Source organism: Drosophila rhopaloa, unplaced genomic scaffold, assembly GCF_018152115.1.
Source record: "Drosophila rhopaloa isolate 14029-0021.01 unplaced genomic scaffold, ASM1815211v1 contig_163, whole genome shotgun sequence".
Lineage (NCBI taxonomy): Eukaryota > Metazoa > Arthropoda > Insecta > Diptera > Drosophilidae > Drosophila > Drosophila rhopaloa.
Genome location: NW_025335043.1, coordinates 1,604,696 through 1,623,605, shown reverse-complemented (window position 1 = coordinate 1,623,605; position 18,910 = coordinate 1,604,696). Strand labels below are relative to the sequence as shown.

At 39.6% G+C, this 18,910-nt stretch overlaps 1 protein-coding gene across 6 annotated transcripts; it reads right to left on the bottom strand.

Moving 5' to 3' along the window:
- Window positions 1-653: 653 nt before the first annotated feature.
- Window positions 654-13,327, bottom strand: LOC108047336 (collagen alpha-1(I) chain). 6 transcript variants are annotated; one of them, XM_017127478.1, is made up of 14 exons: window positions 13,239-13,327; window positions 12,911-13,035; window positions 6,998-7,127; window positions 5,652-5,980; window positions 5,236-5,464; window positions 4,611-5,174; window positions 3,462-3,500; window positions 3,205-3,393; window positions 3,087-3,140; window positions 2,964-3,023; window positions 2,827-2,901; window positions 2,699-2,767; window positions 2,378-2,450; window positions 1,952-2,043 (listed from the first exon to the last, which is right to left on the bottom strand). In XM_017127478.1, the coding sequence occupies exons 2-13, from the start codon at window positions 12,932-12,934 to the stop codon at window positions 2,425-2,427; spliced, it is 1,788 nt and encodes a 595-aa protein (XP_016982967.1). In that variant the 5' UTR covers window positions 12,935-13,035; window positions 13,239-13,327; the 3' UTR covers window positions 1,952-2,043; window positions 2,378-2,424. The 6 variants fall into 6 exon arrangements, with proteins under 6 accessions (XP_016982962.1, XP_016982965.1, XP_016982964.1 ...); XM_017127479.1 differs by having other exon boundaries at window positions 3,205-3,336; window positions 3,495-3,500; XM_017127473.2 differs by having other exon boundaries at window positions 654-2,767.
- Between the last annotated feature and the right edge of the window lie 5,583 nt (window positions 13,328-18,910).

Genomic DNA, 18,910 nt, shown 5'->3' with positions numbered 1-18,910 from the left:
TTTGTTTTTCAAAAATTAATATTAGAATAGAATCAAAATATGCTAAAAAATATTTTGAGGTAATATGTGTCGAAATATTTGAATTTAGTTAACTACATAACTATTGGCCATAAAGAGAGGTATTCGGTTTCACTAGTGACAGCATACTTTTAGGCATCACTGCTAAGCAGTACATTAGATAAACAATATAATGTGGTGGCGCCAACCTACCAAATTCCTACCTTATTACAAAAATTTACCTTAATTGGATGTTTTTATGTAAAAAACGAAAATGCCCTTTGGGTATGCAATACATTCCGGAACAGGGTCGTAAGTAGCTAGCATTTCAAAAGTCTTTCATTTTGAATTCAAAGGAAAATCTTGTTTGAAAACGATGTGGTAGTAAATCAATCGATTGGTCCATGGGTAATAATTTTTTCTTTTGACAAAACCTTTGTGGTATCCAGGAACTTTATTATTGACAATTGCTGCTAATTTAAGATAAAGAAAACACCAGGAAACCAAAGCTTCGATTCCACCAAATATATTATATAATTGGTGCTCATTTTCCACGTTTTCTTTTTCCAGCTTAATCAAAGCATAAACATCCAATCCTCTTCAAATTTCCCCCTGAATAATAAAGCCAAGATGCATTTTTTCTTAATTTTTATTTAATTTCAATATTTCTCTTTTGATATAACAATTCAATATTCCGTCTCAATCATTATTAGAGTAGACATTAAATAAACTAAGAACTAAAGTCGATACAAAATCATAAAGAAATAAAACTGAACAAAATCATAAAGAAATAAAAAGCATACACAAATGCATAATAAACAACATGTCACAGAACAATTTTCTCCTTTTTTGCCAATTCTCGGTGCTCTCTCAGAGGAAACATTTAGATTACAAATAGTTTTTATAGTTTTTAAGGAGATATTACATAGAGAGCTCCGAAACTCTTCGTGGACAGGCGGTCTGGAGTGCATTTACCAAAACTGCTGAATATACCAAATCGTATCGTAGAATTCGAATAACACACAAGAAAGCGAACACATTAACTGGGCTCTCCATTCGATTTACCCTTCTTAAATGCTGGTTGGTCCTGCCTGGCAGACACTAAAAACACTTAGACTAGGTTTAGTTGTTGTTTTTTTTTTCTTGGGGAGGTAGGATCGAGGTTGGGATGGGATTAAAGCGGGATCTGGGGAGGGATTTTGGGTGGTTCTCTTGTCCTTATCTTAGTTCGTCTCGCTAGTCGCTTTGATCTCGGGTTTGGGGTCAGGCAGGATTTTCTCTTCTTCGGGTTCAACCTTTACTTTGACTTCTGCGGAGGCAGCTGGAATGGGTTCAGCCTTTACCTTAACCTCTTCGGAGGCGGCTGGCTTGGGCTCAACCTCGGCCTTAACCTCCTCGGGAACGGTGGCGACTGGTTCGACCTTGGCCTTGGACTCTTCAGAGGCGGCTGGGACGGGATCGACCAGGACCTTCACCTCCGCGGAGGGAGAGGCTACGGGTTCGACCTGTACCTTAACCTCCTCGGAGGCAGAAGCCACCTTGACCTCCGCAGGGGCCTCAGCATCGCTGGCCTCGCGCTTCTTGTGTAATCTTCCCGGCAGGTTCTGGGTGCACGAGCACGGGCACATGCACTGATCCTTGGGCGCCGAACCAGTCAGCACCGAGTGAAGGCTAAAGGAGGGTTGAACGCCCAGCGGGAAGGGATCGATGTTCGAGTGTTGGTTAATGGAATTCTCATCGCAGTTGGAATAGTACTCCTGCGGCAGGATCACCACGGGCATCAGGGCAATGACAGCGCCCTTGGGGATCTTGTCCGGCGGATAGAAGGCCGGCTGTCCGGGTGCTTGGGGTATCACCGGCAGTTGGGTCAGTGACATGGCGTTTATTATGCTGCCGAAGTTTGCTTGTCCATTGAAGCCGGAAAATTGTTTGTTAAAGTCAACGGAGGCGGGATTGGGATAGGAGTTCGTGGTGGTTGTGGTTGTGGTTGAGGTAAGGGTGCTTTTCGATGAGTGCGTCTTATCGGCGTTACATACACAGGACTCGCTGATCGATGGCACATGCAAAGGTGGAGAGGGACGTGGCGTTACTTTCGGCTCAACGTAAATTGGTGGAGGTCTGGTCACGGGTTTGTAAGGAACGGTCACGGGTTTGTACGGAACGGTCACGGGTTTGTTTGGCACCACCACGGTGGGCACCTGTGGCGTATGGTATTGGATTTGCGGCGGTGAGGTCACCACCTTTTCGAAAGGTCGCGGTGTCGAGGGTTCGTAGATCGGAATCGGGGTAGGAGTCGGAGTCGGAGTCTTAATCGGGGTCTTGGTCACGTATTTCGGAGTCGGCGGTGGTGGCGGTAAGTACGTGTGGTTTTCAATATTACCCGTTGTCACTGGCGGTGAAGTAACGCTCTTATGTGGCTTATCCTTCTCAATAGTGATAGCCGGGACCTTTGGCTGTACGATCGTCGTCGTTATTTTTTGGGATGGCGGTAGTTGAGGTACGGGAACGGGAACGGGTACGGGAACATAGGGTTTTGGAGTGATTGGGAAAGAAGGAGGAATATAGGTTAGTGGTGGCTTTGTCGTTACAGGTTCTTTCTTAATAGCATAATCATTGTTGTGTTCGTAATTCGGCTTAAAAACTGGCTTGGTGGGTGTTTCAATTTTAATGACTTGTGAGTGTGGTGGTATCGAGATTTTACCCGGTTGGTTTGGTGGCAGGTAGCCAGGAGTTTCCTTGTCCGAGTAACGGGGATCGTTGGGAGCAGGTCCTGTAATTATTGTGTTTTCAGTTTCGTACTATGGTAGTATTGCTTTATAGGTGTCTCACCTGGTGGGCCGGGACGAGTTGGGCCGGGTGGGCCGGGAGGTCCATAAGGTCCAGGACGAGTGGGTCCGGGTGGTCCTGAGTTATTAAAATTAAAGTTGTTAAATGGACAACCTACAAGGCAATTGTCTAATGCTTACCGGGTGGGCCTGGGGGTCCGAATGGGCCGGGCTTAGTGGGTCCCTTAGGTCCGGGTGGTCCTACATAACAAGGATACCGGTTTTTAAATGGGGCGGCTATAGGGCGCTTCTACAAAGACTTACCAGGTGGTCCGGGTGGGCCGGGAGGTCCGGGAGGTCCGTTGGGTCCCTTGGGGCCTATATGGTGTTACGAAATTATTATACAAATGCATTAAAGGCAAAAATCAATCAAGGATTCTACCGCCGGGTCCTTTAGGTCCGCCTGGGCCGCCGGGGCCTACGCCGCCGCCGTCTCCGTTGCCGCCGTTTCCTCCGTATCCGCCTTCGGGTCCAACAATGTGGACATATGGGGGTGCTGGGGGACCAGTTGGGCCTTCAACGTGAACATATTTACCCGAATCATCGTGATAATACCGACCATCGTTAATACCTGTTGACGAAAGTCACATAAACATAAGTATTTGCTCTCCTCGTTTAATGGTTTTTTTTAAAACTCACCGTTATATTGTCCGCCGTTGCCGTTATATTTACCGTTATCTAGAGATTGGATTTTAAGATCATAAAAATAATTCGATTAGAAACTGTGCAGTAAAAAGTGGACTTTCTACATGCTCTCGATTTAACTACAGTTACAGATACTAGCTAACTAGCTACTAGTAACTATATTACAAAGTATATAAACTACAACAATGGATTATCTAAAACTGGTCTACATAATTACATTAAGTTACATGCTAAACGGTCTAGGCCAACACCAAAGAACAACAAAAATCATAACAACAAAGCAAACAAGTATAATGGAATTAGTATTAAAATATGGGATTAGTTGGGGGATCAGGAATACCGAAAACCAAACTAAAATAAATCACAGATATTAATTGTTAGTTGCAATTGTAGAGTTGATTAATAGTCATTGCTCAAGCGTTTTTCACTTTTTCATGTGCCGTGTAATTATTTTACTATAAATGTGTGTTTTTGTGTGTGCGTGGGTGTAGTTTGTGTGGGTGTATTTGTGTGTGTAGGTGGGTGTTGAACTGAAAAATCGGTGCAAGCATGGGTGATATAACTGTGATCGGATCTCAGCCAAATGAACATGCTGAGAAACAGAATTTGTGATCAAATTGCTTTTCTTTTCTTTTCATTCGATAACTTTTTTGTGCAGAAGGGATAGAAAGTGAGGTATAGGTATATATATATTTATATAGATTGGGATTGTGCGCTCTTGGGGGAGGTGCTCTGATAAAGGATAACTAAAAATCAAAAACGTGCCCTAGCCTGGCCTGACTTATATGTGTGTGTATGTTCTTTTGGGAAATTGCAAAATAAAATTATAGAAAATATTGAAATTGGTTGCGAAATCATTGTTTCACGGCTGAAAATAAACGAAAAGTCCTTAAAATAGTTTAAGATTTAAGTAAATTATTGTAAATTAGACATAGGGATAATTTAGCAATCGCTTACAAACTAAAAGCCTTGAAGAGAAAAATTTGAACGAACTGATCGCGCATTAATATGAGGAAAATGTCAATGTCTTCTTGTAACCTTTTGTCATTGGGTAACATTTAATAGGTGATACATTCAATCCGCTCCATCCGCAGCTCGTTCAAATTTTGCTCTCCATGCGTAGAAAATCGTTGGAGGGCTAACCTGGATGATATGCAATGGCCCCAGGAAAACCGGTCTCTGTGTGCGTGTAGGTGCTGGTGTAGGTTCCCTCATTTCCCGGGCGGTACTGACCACCGGCCGCGATTCCGAAACCGCTGCCAGTTCCCGTGCGATCGCCACCGCCGACGCCGCCACCGTTTCCGGTGGTATAGCGACCGCCGGCGCCACTTCCACCACCGTTTCCGGTGATGTAACGATCGCCGGAACCGACAGCGCCACCGTTTCCGGTGGAAATGCGATCACCGGACCCGATTCCGGAACCGCTGCCGAGGCCAGTGCGATCGCCATCCTTGTAGACCGGTTTTCCTGAGGCTCCTCCTCCCGCGCCGATCGGACCCAAGCCGCCGGGTGGTCCCGGTGGTCCAGGAGGTCCGTTCGGTCCCTTCGGTCCGTTGGGACCACCCGGTCCATTGGGTCCGAAACCGCCAACGCCTCCAAATCCTCCGTTTCCACCGAATCCGCCGCCGGTGCCGCTGCCTCCGCTTCCGCCATTGGGTCCAATCACATGTACATAGGGATTTGTGTCCGGCACGTACTGGCCATCATCTAGAAGGACACAAACGTTGCAGTTTCCGATCCGTAGACCCGGCTATAGCTCATTGCTCACTGTTGCTGCCCGGTAGCAGGGTGTTCACCGAATGGAAGGACGGTGCCTGATCGCCGGGATGGCTGAGATCCGAGTGACCCTTGTCGGTGCCGAAGATCCCCGTGCCCTGTGGCACCAGAGGACCGGTGGGCTTGTGGATGGGCAGACTCTTCTGGTCGGAGCCCTTGATCACAAGTGAGTTTGAGGAGAACGATGGTATCGCATCGTTGCCATTTCCCTTGGTCTTGAACTAGAATATTTGTATGGCCGGTTAGAAGAGGTTCCATCGGCGTTCCTGATCATGTCCCAGAATGGATTTACCCAAAAGGCAAGGCTCTAGTTATCTTTATAATGCATGCAATGACCAATTGCCTTTCAGGAAGTCTAGTTCTTGGAAATGACCAGGGACCGCCCAGGGAAATCCCTTGTAACCTTACATCTTCGAGGAAGAACGGCACGCCGTGTTGGGCGCCATTCGCAAACTTTCCGCATCCGATGGGGAAGTACAGTTCCTCCCACTGCAGCAGGATACCCGGCTCCGAAGGACCACCGTCGGTCTCCTTGTACAGATGTGGCGGGAATGTCTCCACGGGCTTCTGCGGCTCCACAGTCCTGTAACCGTGGGCATCGGCCACGTAGTGTGTTGCCCGGAGCAGGTGGTAGGGGTCGATCAGACCGTAGCAACCGTAGGTAACTCCATCGGGACCTCGGGTCTCGTGATGGAAGTTGCCGGTCTTGCCGACATCGTAGCCATATCGATAGGCATCTTTTGGGTGTTCAATTTCGTGTCGATTTGGGTTGGTTTTTGGTTTGGGGTTTTGTTTGGTTTGGAAGAGTAATGTTTAGAGTATAACTGGTATTTTTGGTGTGATTTGGTGTGTTTTGCTTGTATTTTTTGGAGTGCTGTGAGGACCTGTAAATGGTGTGTTTATATAACCCTAAGACTCTCGACTAACTGACTGTGATCTAACATCTCTTAAAGGGCGCTGTAACTGAAAGTTTCACAAATTACCTAATCAGATGATATTTTTAAATAGAAAATGTTGGTGTTTGTTGTGTGCTGTTGTTGGTTTGGTTTTTTTTTTAAATCTTTTTATCTGATTTTTGTTGGAGTAATCAATTTTGAGGTGGTGAGGTAGAGTTATGAGTATGCGAAGCATTTTTAAAGAAGTTTCATGTAGAACCTTTGGCCACTGAGGAACCAATGCTTACATAAAACTGTTGAAAGAAGTGTATATTTATATGTAAGAGAAAGAGATAGTAGCATAGAACAAGAGAGAGAGATATATAGGTAAATGGTTGATTGATTGTTGAGCGTGTATATATTTACAATTTGAGTATAGCTACAACGCATACTACGAGTTCTACTGGGTGAGTTTAGTAAAGCTGCTACGAAGGTATATATAAATGAATATATATAGAAGGGTACTACAATTGGTTGTTGTTTCGATTTGAGGTATAGATTAATTAATGTAAGTTGGTTGATCTATCAAAAGGGGGTGGTACGGGTAATACAAATACTTACGACTAAGGTACTACTAACAACTACGGCAACAATTTGTTGGTCAATTTAACTACTTAAGTGGTATATAATTAACAAAAACAAGGACTAACTAACTGCATGGATGGGGCATATCAATAATGGATGGGCAGTACAAAAATTAACTGATTTTTACATAGTTAATGGATCGGGGTTTTTCTAGTTTTACTTTTCGGATGTTTGGAATGGATTCAAGCGGCTTAGATAGACACGGATAGAAAATTGTAAAACGGGTTCACTTACTTGTGTCAATGTTTGACGAATAGTATTGACGGTTCGTGGTCTTTTGGTCGTTTATATCGAGAATAAGACGACGGTTTTGTTCATCGAACTTTGCAGAGTAGACGCATTGCACAAAAATGCAAGCGACGGCCTGGAAAAAGAAAGAAAAAACGAAGGCGAATGATTAATGAAACTGTCCGACGAATAAACCAAACTTACAGCTGTCGAAAGATTTGTCCCATTCATAGCACGCCCCCACAACGAGCTAGTATTTTAAAGATTTAAGTCTTGGCTCGGCACTGCTTAATTTGCATATTGTGGCCAGAGATGAGTCAAAAACACGAGCTCGTTTTCGGTTATGTGTATCTCCAACAGGCCCAAGCAAATCAGCAGCCATTTAGATCCGGTTCGATTCGAAACCAAAGCAAAAAGTTAAAAACCGTTCACCGAAATTGCTGGCAAAATGTCAAAGGCATTATAATTAAATCACAGCGCATTCTTGGCTCACTCGTCAAATGTTGACGGACTTTTTAGCAAACTGGAACCGGGTTTCGATTCGGTAGAACATGCTAATTTCCCAAGATTTGTCACAGTCGAAGAAAAACTAGTTGGCTTCCACTGACATTAATGGACAATTAGCTTAGTTCTAAACGCACTTGCTGGCATTCTGAGTGGCAGGCACCAAATCGATTGCCGATGGCATCAGGTTTTAGCTCTCAACTGTCCCACATAATCGTTGGATCATCTTTTGACCGAAGATCTCTGCCTGAATATCTGAGATTACGAAATTGTTTCGTTCACTGATTTGCATAAATTGCCCATAGAATTAATATAATCAAGTCAAGTTCCGGTATTGAGAAGACTTCCTTGTGAAAACGAGTTCTTTTACGAAACGTATTTTAGCCACATCCTAATATGGAATTCATAAATCAAGTCATAATTCTAAAATATGTCGCTGAATTTGTAGCCAAAAAAAATATATAGAAAAAGGCAGGTGCGGAAAATGACCTTCGTATTATGCTAAGTAATTAAATCGTTTATGATTTGATAGATTTGTTCAAACCCAAATTGAGCCTCCATCTCTTCGACGAGGGTGTGTTTGTCTTAAGGTTAAAGAGGGATTGAAGCAATTAAATGGGAAACAATGGCATTTTATGGTTAACACCCGCCATGGATTCCATCTATCGATAGCTGAGATAAGGTCAATAATTTTGCGTATTTGTGGGTGCAAACAAAGTGGAAACCAAACCATGTGAAGGAAACCGAAAATGCGGCGACTAAACAAATGAATTTCTCATAAAACCAATTTATTTGCCTATCGCGGCCATCAAAAACGCGGCGATTGAGATTCAGATTCCAAAGGCAAAAATATGAAATCTCATTAATGCAAATCGGTGGCTCGATGGATAACTGTCTTTTGATTGGCATATCTTCAAGTTTAAATTGTTGCCAAATCGCCTGCTCCAAAATCTCCACCACCAATCAATAAATGCAGAAATTATGACCAACAAAATTCCGGAGTTCATAAAAAATACATTTTTGTTTTTAATTTATTATGCCATGATATCTAGCAGCTGCTGACAACGGAGGTCGTTTTCATCTCACCCACATAGCCTCGCCTCAGGGCAAGTTTTTCATAAACAAAATTGGTGTTTTCTCTTCATCGTTTTTTTCCCAATTTCACATTGCGTGCCTGCCGTTAAAGTCAATGGAAAACTGCTGGATAAATATTACAAAAGTTTTTACTTTTTTTCGGTCCTTATTGATTTTTGACTTATTATGGAAGTGGATTACGTTTGTTGTCCAAAACTTTGTCTTTTACTCATGGGAAACTAACATATTCAGGAAGTTTTCCTTTAGTTAGAGTCAAAGAAAACTGTTTTCGTTGACAAGGCGGAAAAGTGACGGGTTGATGAATGTGTTTTCTTTAAGAGTGGGGTGAAGAGGCTTACAATTGGAATTGGTAAGCAATGTTTTTGAAAAAACATAAGGATGATTCTTCGAATCAAGTTGGTTAAAGGAACAAATTGGATATAACTTTTCTAAAACAAAAAAAATATTTTAAAATTTTTGTTATATTGCTCTGCTCATGATAATTAAGCTCTCAAATTGAGTGAAGGGGCAGCCAAGCCCGCTTTTGAGCTGCTGATCGCCGCACAAAGCCGCACATCAATTGCCAATCAATTAAACGCAAAAAGCAACTAACAAATGTGGGCCACAATTATGCAGACAGACGTCGGTCATAAAAGAAGTGCGAAGAGGCGAGTTTCAAGCTGCGAATGCAGTAAATCAATTCAAAGTCGCATAGATCATGCAAACCGAGTGGCAACTGACGTTGTGACCCAAAAAACGCATGGATACGCCTTGAGAACCAAAGCGTTCTATGGGTACCTCTAGTATGCTCGATGAGCCAATGAATCTTGAAAAGTTTTGCATAACTCACCGCCGACAATTTATTAATCGACTTATTCGCACGCACAAGACGCTTGTTTCTGTTGTTGCTTACATGATTTCGTGTACACCGTCTTTTTCATCATAATCATCTCGATCATAATAACCATCCGAAAAGTAACCGGTTTAGTCATCCTCACACTTTTCGCTCAAGTCTCTTGACTGCTTTTGCCCTTTGGCAGTTGAGGCGAAACTTTTTTTTCGTGTAAGTATTTATACTTTTCAAGGTCGATCTTTTGCCGGCGGCCAATAAATTGAACAAGAAAATATGTATTTATTTTTTTTTATAAACTGAATCAAAGTGCAACTGACTGTGGGACGGCGACCTTAATCGATGACAACTTTTTTTGGGATGCAGTTTCGGGTTGCAGGGAATTGTGAAATTTCTCTTTACGAAAGACTTTTGGGGAATTGTGAAATGTTTGTTTCAACATGCAAGTAGTCCCCAACAAAAATTTACATAAAGTAGGAGATGTAAGCATAACAATAAAAATGCCTAACAAAAGTCCATAATAAGCCTACCCGGCAACAAAATCTTTCCCAGTAGTAAAAGAGTTTTTAGAACCTGGCAAACTTTGGGACCAACATTGGTGACAAAAAAATCATTTTGATTTGAGCGATTAAATCGGGGAAACAAGTATAACCAGATGTGGGCGATGGCCTTTTCGGTTTGGATTTTCCAGTTAATCCAGACTCGAATTTAATTAGCGCCGCATCTAGAATTCTTTGGGAGCAGAACAGTGCTAATGATTTCAGTTCGCATCGATAGACAAATGAATTAGCTAGCTTGATATCAGACAAAGCTGAGAATTTGTCCACAGAATGTAGCTCATTAACTCTGGGGCTGTCAGTGAACTTCTACTCGACTTGTTCTGATTTATTAAAGCAATTAAAAAATAAACCGTTGGGCTTGGCACGCTCGAACATCCCGAGTGACATCATTTTTTTTTTTAATAAAAACTTTTACTTTCAACTTTTGGCATTTGGCTGGAGCTTAATAAATACTTTTTGTATAACGTTTTCGTTTTTACTTAAACCAGCCCGAAGACTTCCTCTATCATCGCCTCCATATATCTCCATAGCTGCCGCCTTTGGCGATTGTCTCCCCTAATCGCCGTCAAGCGATCAAGACCTAATTTGCATTTCTAGATTTTGTATTATAGATACACACATCACTATCCCTCTATATAGATTCCATATTGAAATTGGCCATAGAAATATGCCAACAAAAGGAGAACCATTAATTAATGCGACACAATACCTTTTGGGCCTCAAATATCGAAAGTCAAGGGGAAAACTGATGAGCCATAAAAGTGAATGGGAGTCCATGAAGTTCTTTGAACTCTTACGTAAGGTTGTTCTAAGCAGAAGTCTGTCCAGCTAAAGAAGTTTTTTAACGGGTATTTCTTTGGGCCTTCAACTATTTTACAGAGATCTTTGGCACACATTTTTATGAAGAAATGTGAATTCAGTGGCTCTTTTAACACACCGTAAAATTCTAAACAAAATTTCCAAGGAAACCATTTCGATTTCCACGTTTTATTTTCTAAAAATAGATCAATTAGAATTGATACTATATTATACTTTTGGCAATATTAATTGAAATTGTCCACAGGTTACGTTTTTACTTACTTATTTTAAATATTTTAAACACTTCCAAGATGTGATCCAGATTTTTTTAAATTTCCCCCAATTTACCCAGTTTTTCCTACATAACTGTAAAACTCTTCACTATTCTTTGGACATGACTAACGCTCCATTTTAAAACCAAATAAACGCCGTAATTTATTTCCATTGCCTATAAGCCAGCAGCCAACTGTTTGTCATGCCAAACTCGACTTTTGCTACTCCATTTTATGACTCAACTGGCCTACCGAGCGATTTAATCTCTTCGAATTGCACTACACAAGGCGGCAAAGAAAATTCCGAGCACTCTTTAAAATTCCGCACAACCAAAGTTGAGAACAAATTTGTAATAAAAAGAATTGTGGGCCAAGAGGAGATGCCCTGTCAACGTTTGCCGCTGGGCATTAACAATATTTTCTCCCCAACTTTTTTTTTTTCGGTTTTTGTTTGCCGAGTACGTGTCTGGCAGAATATCTTGGCCCAAACAGAGGCTTAAGCCGCAGGCTGTGGTGATAAATTCCGAAACCCAAAAGCTTAACCCCAGATGAGCAACAGGGAACGGGTCAAAGGGATGGAAGTATTTTGGCAGGTGACAGGGACCGAGACAGAAACCATTTTTCTAGCCCCAAATCGAGATTATATCGCAGCTCACTTAGAGCATCATTATGGCACCTTCGGGGAATTTAGGTGGTCGTAAAATGAAAAAAAAGGAAAAAAAAAGGCAGTCACAAGCATAAACAATTAACAGCTTTGGATGAATATTATCTAAAAAATGATCTAAGAATATTTTGGCCGTAATCAAATTAGCACTCTTTTGTGATAGTCTTTCCTAATGAAGCGGGTCCTTGACTCATGATTTAATATAACCTTAACTTTCGCACATATTATATGTGGTTCCCTTCGACAAAAAACCTGACAAATGATACAAAAACTGAATTTGCATATTGCAGACAATAACAAATCCGCAATATTTTAAATTTAACTCTCTCTCTCTAAATTAAATACCCAGAAATTCGTAAACAACAAAAAACGTTAAGCATTTTTCCCTGCTGCCACATTTTTGTCCGTTGACTCGTCTTCAACCTGACTAAAAACAACAAACTTTACGAATATCGATTCGATTTCAAATGACAACAATAAAATCCAGAAGTGAGAGAAGCACCAAAAAAATTCCAGTCAAATAAAAACTGGGCAATACTATTGCTTTTGCGTTGTGCGGTAAAACAAACAGAAGTAACTCCGTTTGCATCGGATCGTTACGAAATTGCCGGTATTTGTATTTGTTTGCCCAGAAAATGCCGGTTGCCTATTATTATTATTATTACCCCGACTAAGTTGCCTTCGAGCCCATACTTTGGCAAATAAACGGAACAAAAAATGTTCCGAAATAGTTATAATTTGACCCGGACTTGTAAACGCTCGTTAAATAAGGAATTCCGTCAAAATTATTTGTTATGAGCTCAACAAATATTCTATATGCATTTAGCTCTAAGCCTTTAAACTTAAACTTTGCGATCAAACAAAATGAGTAGACGTATTTCTCACGTATTTATTTGTAAGTCATGTTTGACATAATTTTTAGCAAAGTGCTAAATGTTATTGCCGACTTCGACTATTACGAAATATGAAATTAAATAACATTTAAATTGGCAAAGGTCATCTAAAGGAATTTATTTATTCGAAATAGCTCAAAACAAATTGATATTGATAATGAAAAGTTTAGTTGTTTTTTTTAAAGTTTTTCAATTTGAAACCACAAATTTAATGATCTGTCAATCCTTGCAGACGAAGAGCATATTTGAAAAAAAATCTGTTCACTTAAAAATAAATATTTGTATTATTATTTTTTGAACTTACCATGCAAAGAGCTGCACGCGTCATTTTGCTACGAATTTGATGGTTTATTTGACACAAAAAACCCCAGTAAATATTAGGTGTTTTTATTTTTCCAATGGAATAAACTCAGTTATCCCTTTTCCAATCTTGAAAAGAAGAAAAGGTTTATTTTAGATGAATTTAGTCGTGGGCGGGCACAGTTTAACACTATAGAGATAGGAATTTGCAGAAATTCCGTCTTGTTTATCCTTGCAATTAGTAGAGTTTGCTTGAGGCTGGGATTGCCATTGATCACAAGTGGTGGGATTTTTTAGTATTTACTTTTAGGAGCCTAAACTAGAGCTCATACCGTGGTGACCGATGTGGACGAACTGAAGATGAACGCATCGGGTCTTAGCCATATAAACAGAGGCAGACGCGAAACAAAAAGGCGAAAAAAAACCCGACACAAAAAGACTAAAATCGAATTTCGAGACGCGCTCAGTGTACTTGAGAGCAGCTCCTAACCAACACAAAGATCTGGCTTAAAGTGCGTGAGTGTGTGAGTGGAACGAGTTTGCTTTTTTTTCGCCGGATTCGTTAATTTATTTGGCCAAGCGCCGGAGAGATGAGCTCGAACTAAGCCAACATCGGAGACCCGGGTCGTATACTTGATAAATTGAACACTCTCTTCAGATCGCTCGATTTCTCGCGCTCCAAAATCTCTAGGATCTGCTTGCGTGTCTCAAGAATTTAAGTTCACTTTCAGGTTCTCGGGGTTCATTAATATTTAAAGATTGATTTTTTTCTTATCTTATTTATTCTCTTTTATGTTTTATTGTCTTGCGTTTTTGTTTGTTCAAAGAACGATTTTTGTCTTTAATTGAAAATTCGAGTTTTTCGTGTTTATTTTGATTTAATTTTATCGTTAATCGAAGAGCGATATTTTAGCTATACATAGATAAATAGAATGTTGTTTTTTTTCTGTCTCCCGCCGTTGAGGTTTTATATTTTGCTAAAAATTATTTAGATGGTTTATTGATTTAATTAAAGCTTAGCAAAAAACCAGGCGAGCTTGGCTTTATTATGCTTGCCGCACGATCTAGCACGATTTCCGTATATACTTTTTTTCTTCCTGTGTATGCAAGGGGCATAATTAAAATAGCTTTGCAGCTATTGATCACAAATTAGCCAGAATAAAGATATTTCTAAATCTTGAAATGAACTCACACAGTAGCCAAGGAATTAATCTCTGAGATCACGAAGCCAATGTCAGATTGGATTGCTAATACATTTGCTTTAATTCAGACACCTTATCATTTAGTTGCGAAACACTTCCGTTTGATAATCCGCTTAGCCAAGACTTAGAATGTTTCTCAAAATATTTAATTCTTTAGGAGTTGCTGACATTTAAGCAAATTTTGCGGATTAAATTACTCGAATGCACGAAAAAGGGGAAACAATTTTAACTTAATGCGAAAACTTGGCTTGCTCTTGAATGCAGCAATTGACACAGAAAATAATCAGCTTCTTCGCTCTTGGACATTAAACAGGATGACTTTAATGACAATGCTTAAGTCAAGGCTAAAGCCCACCGAATAAAAGACAATGTATAAGTATTTTTGACTATAAAAACCAAAATAAGTAAGAGAAGAGTGTGAATAAACGAGAATCGAAAGTTGAATACACTCAATTAGGTTTTTTTAATAGTCAAATCTTTTTTTTAAATGTAGTATTTAAAAATTTAAATAAACAAATATATGAAAATGAATTTTTAAATGTTAAAATTTCATAAATTTTATACACAGATATATTAATTTTTTTAATATACCCACCTTAAATAAAGGGCGTTCCAATGAATTTTGGCTCAGCATGCAAGCATCCAACGCAGCTGGAGCTCTTTTTGTAAAATATGTCTACGTGGGCTTAGTTAAAAATGAAAAATATAAATTTAAAAAATATGTGCCAACGGCAATATTAAGCAAGGATGAATAATAAAACTTAATTCAGTAGACTCACTGAAAAAAAATCACAAAAAAGTCAAATACTTAAATGCATTCTCAACATTCCTTTTACATTACCGCCAATGAATGATAACCTTGACATCGCTTAGTAATCGGGGTATATCCTCTAAAGCCATCAACATTCTCAAAGCATTATAACAATTTTTTACTTTATTTTTCGCAGCTTCGCGCTGACCGAAAAAAAGGAAAAACAAAATGAAGCATTTAAAACACGGGGCTTTTGTTTTGCTTTAATTTTATTTCATATGTAAATGCATTTTTGACAGAGTTTCATTGACAGTAAAATTATTAAACATAATTTCGAGATAAGCCCCAAAAACAGTGGGCAAGTGGGCAAAGTAATTTCGAAGCAGTGAAAAGGCACAAAGAATTTTATATATTTAAATTGGGATTAATCCAAATTTGAGCTCTGTGGAATTTAAATTAATTTATATACACATATATATATTAATATTCGCTAACTTTTAGCCCACACAAAATTTAATTTTTATGACCACAACGAGTCACACCATACATCAGTTTTTTTTTTTTTGGGAAACGACCTTTGAGAGAACAAAACCCCAAAACGAAAAACTTTTAGCTATCAACAGTCGCAAAACAAGTTAAATTTTTGTTAATCAAATTCATAAGTTGGCGAAACTATCAAGAAATCAAATATATAAATAGAAATATCGCATTTGAGATACGTTTTTAACAAGCCCAAGTCAAGTTCGATATGAGAAAAGACACAAGAAATGAGCAACTTTAACCTAAGATCAATATTTCATGCGAACAAAGAATCCGAGGCGAGTGAGCTACGCAATGGCCAAGATTTCTGTTGTAGACAGAATACGTACATTGAGCACCAAATTTAGAAAGCCTACCAAGACCAATTTGTTGCAGTCTCTCTGACAAAATACCAAAAGTCAACGCCTCTGACTCAAGTCGATGAGATGATGCGTCGAGATGGGGGAATCGTTACCATAAATCGTTCAGTCGAATGGGTTTGCTCTCCGGCCAATGAGTCATGGTTGTGCAGGGCAAGTCCCTTGATCCCCGGTCGCATGTTGCATGTTGCATTCGACGACCTTCACTTCAGATTCAGATATACATATATCGCCTCCCAGCAGCTGCTTCCTTCTTCAGCCGCACGCATCGATGCTTATGTAACCGGAGTTGAATGACTTCGCCAAGTTGCCCTTGCGCAATCTCGGTCCCAAAAATAAATCAACTATGAAATCCTGGTCCTCTTCCCTTCTCGACTGTTCTCCCGGCATTTCCGGACGTGTCTTTAAATTTCGTCTGAACTTTAGTCTTTTTGATTAAAAAAATGAACGCCCTGTAATCCTTTAATGTCAGGCTGCTATTAAAAGGATAAGTTTTTTTCGCTGGTCTAAAGTGAAAGGCAAAACGAATTCATGGATGCGTCACAGATGCGAATATATATTTACATCCGTTTGCCATTTTCGCAGAGTTTAATGGCAGCTGCGAATTTATCAAGCTGAGAGACTTGCAAATAATTTTGTAATTATTTCATGAAATTCTTTAGGAATTTCTTAAGAGCTGCTACATTTTTAAACTTGGGTACTGACGAGTTAGCCAGCTCAAATTAAGTCTGCTGGAATTTTGCTAAAGTTTTGTATTCAACCGAACCAATTTCGTATGATGTCATTCGAGTGGTTTCATTAAAAATGCATTAGGCAAATTTGTAATAATCAAAAGAATAACAGGCCTATGATGTGATTTTTTGAATAAAACAGGAGCGGATTGGCAAAACTCGGGGACCCGAAGATTTGTTATTTTGACAACTTAAAATAATACTGTAATATTACATTTTAGACATGTAATACTTTATTTGGGGTATGTATTAATTATAGAAAGCGTTATTTCTTGTCAACTCCTATTTAAGAGCGCCTATGTATTTTATTTTTATTTAAATCAGTAGCGCCCAATCTCCGACACCTTCAATCCGCGTCTGTCCTCAGCTCTGGTCATCGCACAATACGTGAGAAATACCGGGGAGTGAAAAAGAATTCGCGGCCAATTAAAAGTTGAAATAATGCCAAGACAAATGACGAACGGGTCTGGCGGAATGACAGGCCGCAATTGTCTTAGGCATTTGGCCAGTAACATAATCCGCTTGGCCATCTTATCAATGATATCAGACACCAAGAACTTGTTTGTCCAAGGTAGAGGTTGTAGTAGCAGCTGGTAACATATAAACAAATCATTTGCATACAAATTGTGGCTGAACACTGAGAGAACATTAAAACTCGGTGTATTTAAGATAATTCGTGGAAGAGGGGACCTCCTGAGAGGGTGGAGCAAGAGCCAAGGTCGAACATGGTCAGACAAAACTGCAAACAAATTTCCTTCGCCTTGTTGCAATCAATCAATACACTTTTGTTTCGTTGACTGTCAACACCAAGCGAAATTTATCTGCCTCCGCGGAGTAAATTTAATTTTATACTTCCGTTTCTACTTCATAAAAAACTAGAGATACACTTTGACCAATACTTATGCTAGCTTATATTGTGAGCCAATATTTGCCTAAGCCTGCTCAAAATCGCCGGGCATTAAGACTATAAATATTTATTAATTTATAAGCGAGACATTTGTTTGAATTATGACACCAAATTAAGCTCACACGAAAATAAGCCGCAACTTTAAGTGGTCAAGTTTCAAAAAAACCCAACTCTAGTTTGAACTATTAGTCCATAAAAAGTTTAATGATTGTTTACGAAAATAAAGCATGAGGATTCCTCCACTTAGATCCCACCAATTCGAATGGTTCAACCTCTTAAAATACCTCTAAAGCGCCTCACCTGCTACTTCAGATGTTTTATCTCTTGTGATTTATTGAAATATAATGCGTACGCTCACATATTTTTTAGCCAGGAAATACAAGACCAAAATCACCTCTAAGGGAATTAAAGCAAAACTAAAAAACCTGCGAAATAAAAACGGTGGCATTGAGGCTTCGCACAAATAAAAACAAAGATTAATTTTAACTAAAGTAAAGGAATAGTTAAAATTCAACAACATTTTAGCGGCGATTGTGGGCCCAAAAATTAGATACAGTATTTTTTCTTAGCTCGGGTGTCACATTTTGATATTAATGAGGAGCAAGAAAGCATATATAAAACAGCAAACATTTTACGATCCATTTCGAGGAGGAAAACACAAATTAGCATAGAAATAATTCAATTAGGTAACTTTGATCCATTCTCAGGTTTGTCATTAGCACACAAAGCTTACTTTAAATCAGATCATAAAAACATCATGCAAAAAAATATCAAAATTCAAAACCCAATCAAGAACAGGCGCAAACAACTGAACTTTTACGATGGGCGGACCAGAAAACCACATTCTCTATTTTTTGTTGATTTTAATCGAAGTTCGTTTGGTAGCTGGTTTTATTTGCCAAATATTGGCTGATTTGATTTGGTCAAAATGTGTGTGCATAAATTAGAATCTAAAATGTAGTTTAGTTTTAAGAGCCTGAACGTGTTCTGGCTAGCATAGAGTGTTAATAGGGCTTTTCTTTCATAACTTAGACAAGTTTGTTATCTGAAAGTGTTATGAAGTGTCTTTTACATAAAAGTTATGGCATTGTCTCCGACTTTGAATCCCCTCGAAGCCACCCAGTGCCATCTCCCCGAGTTCAGAAGCATATCTAATGATCTGTCGGCTCAGCACTATTTTGGTGACGCAAATGTTGCGTGTCCGGATTGGCCACTTGTGGACTCCGGGGCTGGGCCATTTGAATGATAATATCTCGGAAAGGCGGAATTATGGCCAGCCAGAGGATACTGGTTATGCTGTGATATAATATTCTATAATAGCTAAGCATCGTTTTGAACTAAAAGCCACCAAACTGTCTCAGCCGCCTGCCACGTTCTTCTATTTTAGGTAACTATGTGAAGTTCAAGGAACTTGCTGACGCACGTCTCGTATACTTATTCTTTATGTGAATAATAAGAGGTGAAACTTTGAATGTTCAGCCTTGCGGGTGGTCTTTAACACACTGAAGCTTAAT

Bases quoted from the DNA above. Each gene is read 5' to 3' on its own strand.
- LOC108047336 (XM_017127473.2), bottom strand. From the start codon at position 12,934: ATGACGCGTGCAGCTCTTTGCATG. The intron at 3,024-3,086 runs GTAAGTCTTTGT...CTTGTTATGTAG, and splicing joins CGGCCCACCCGGACCACCTG to GACCACCCGGACCTAAGGGA. The intron at 2,902-2,963 runs GTAAGCATTAGA...TTAATAACTCAG, and splicing joins CGGACCCCCAGGCCCACCCG to GACCACCCGGACCCACTCGT.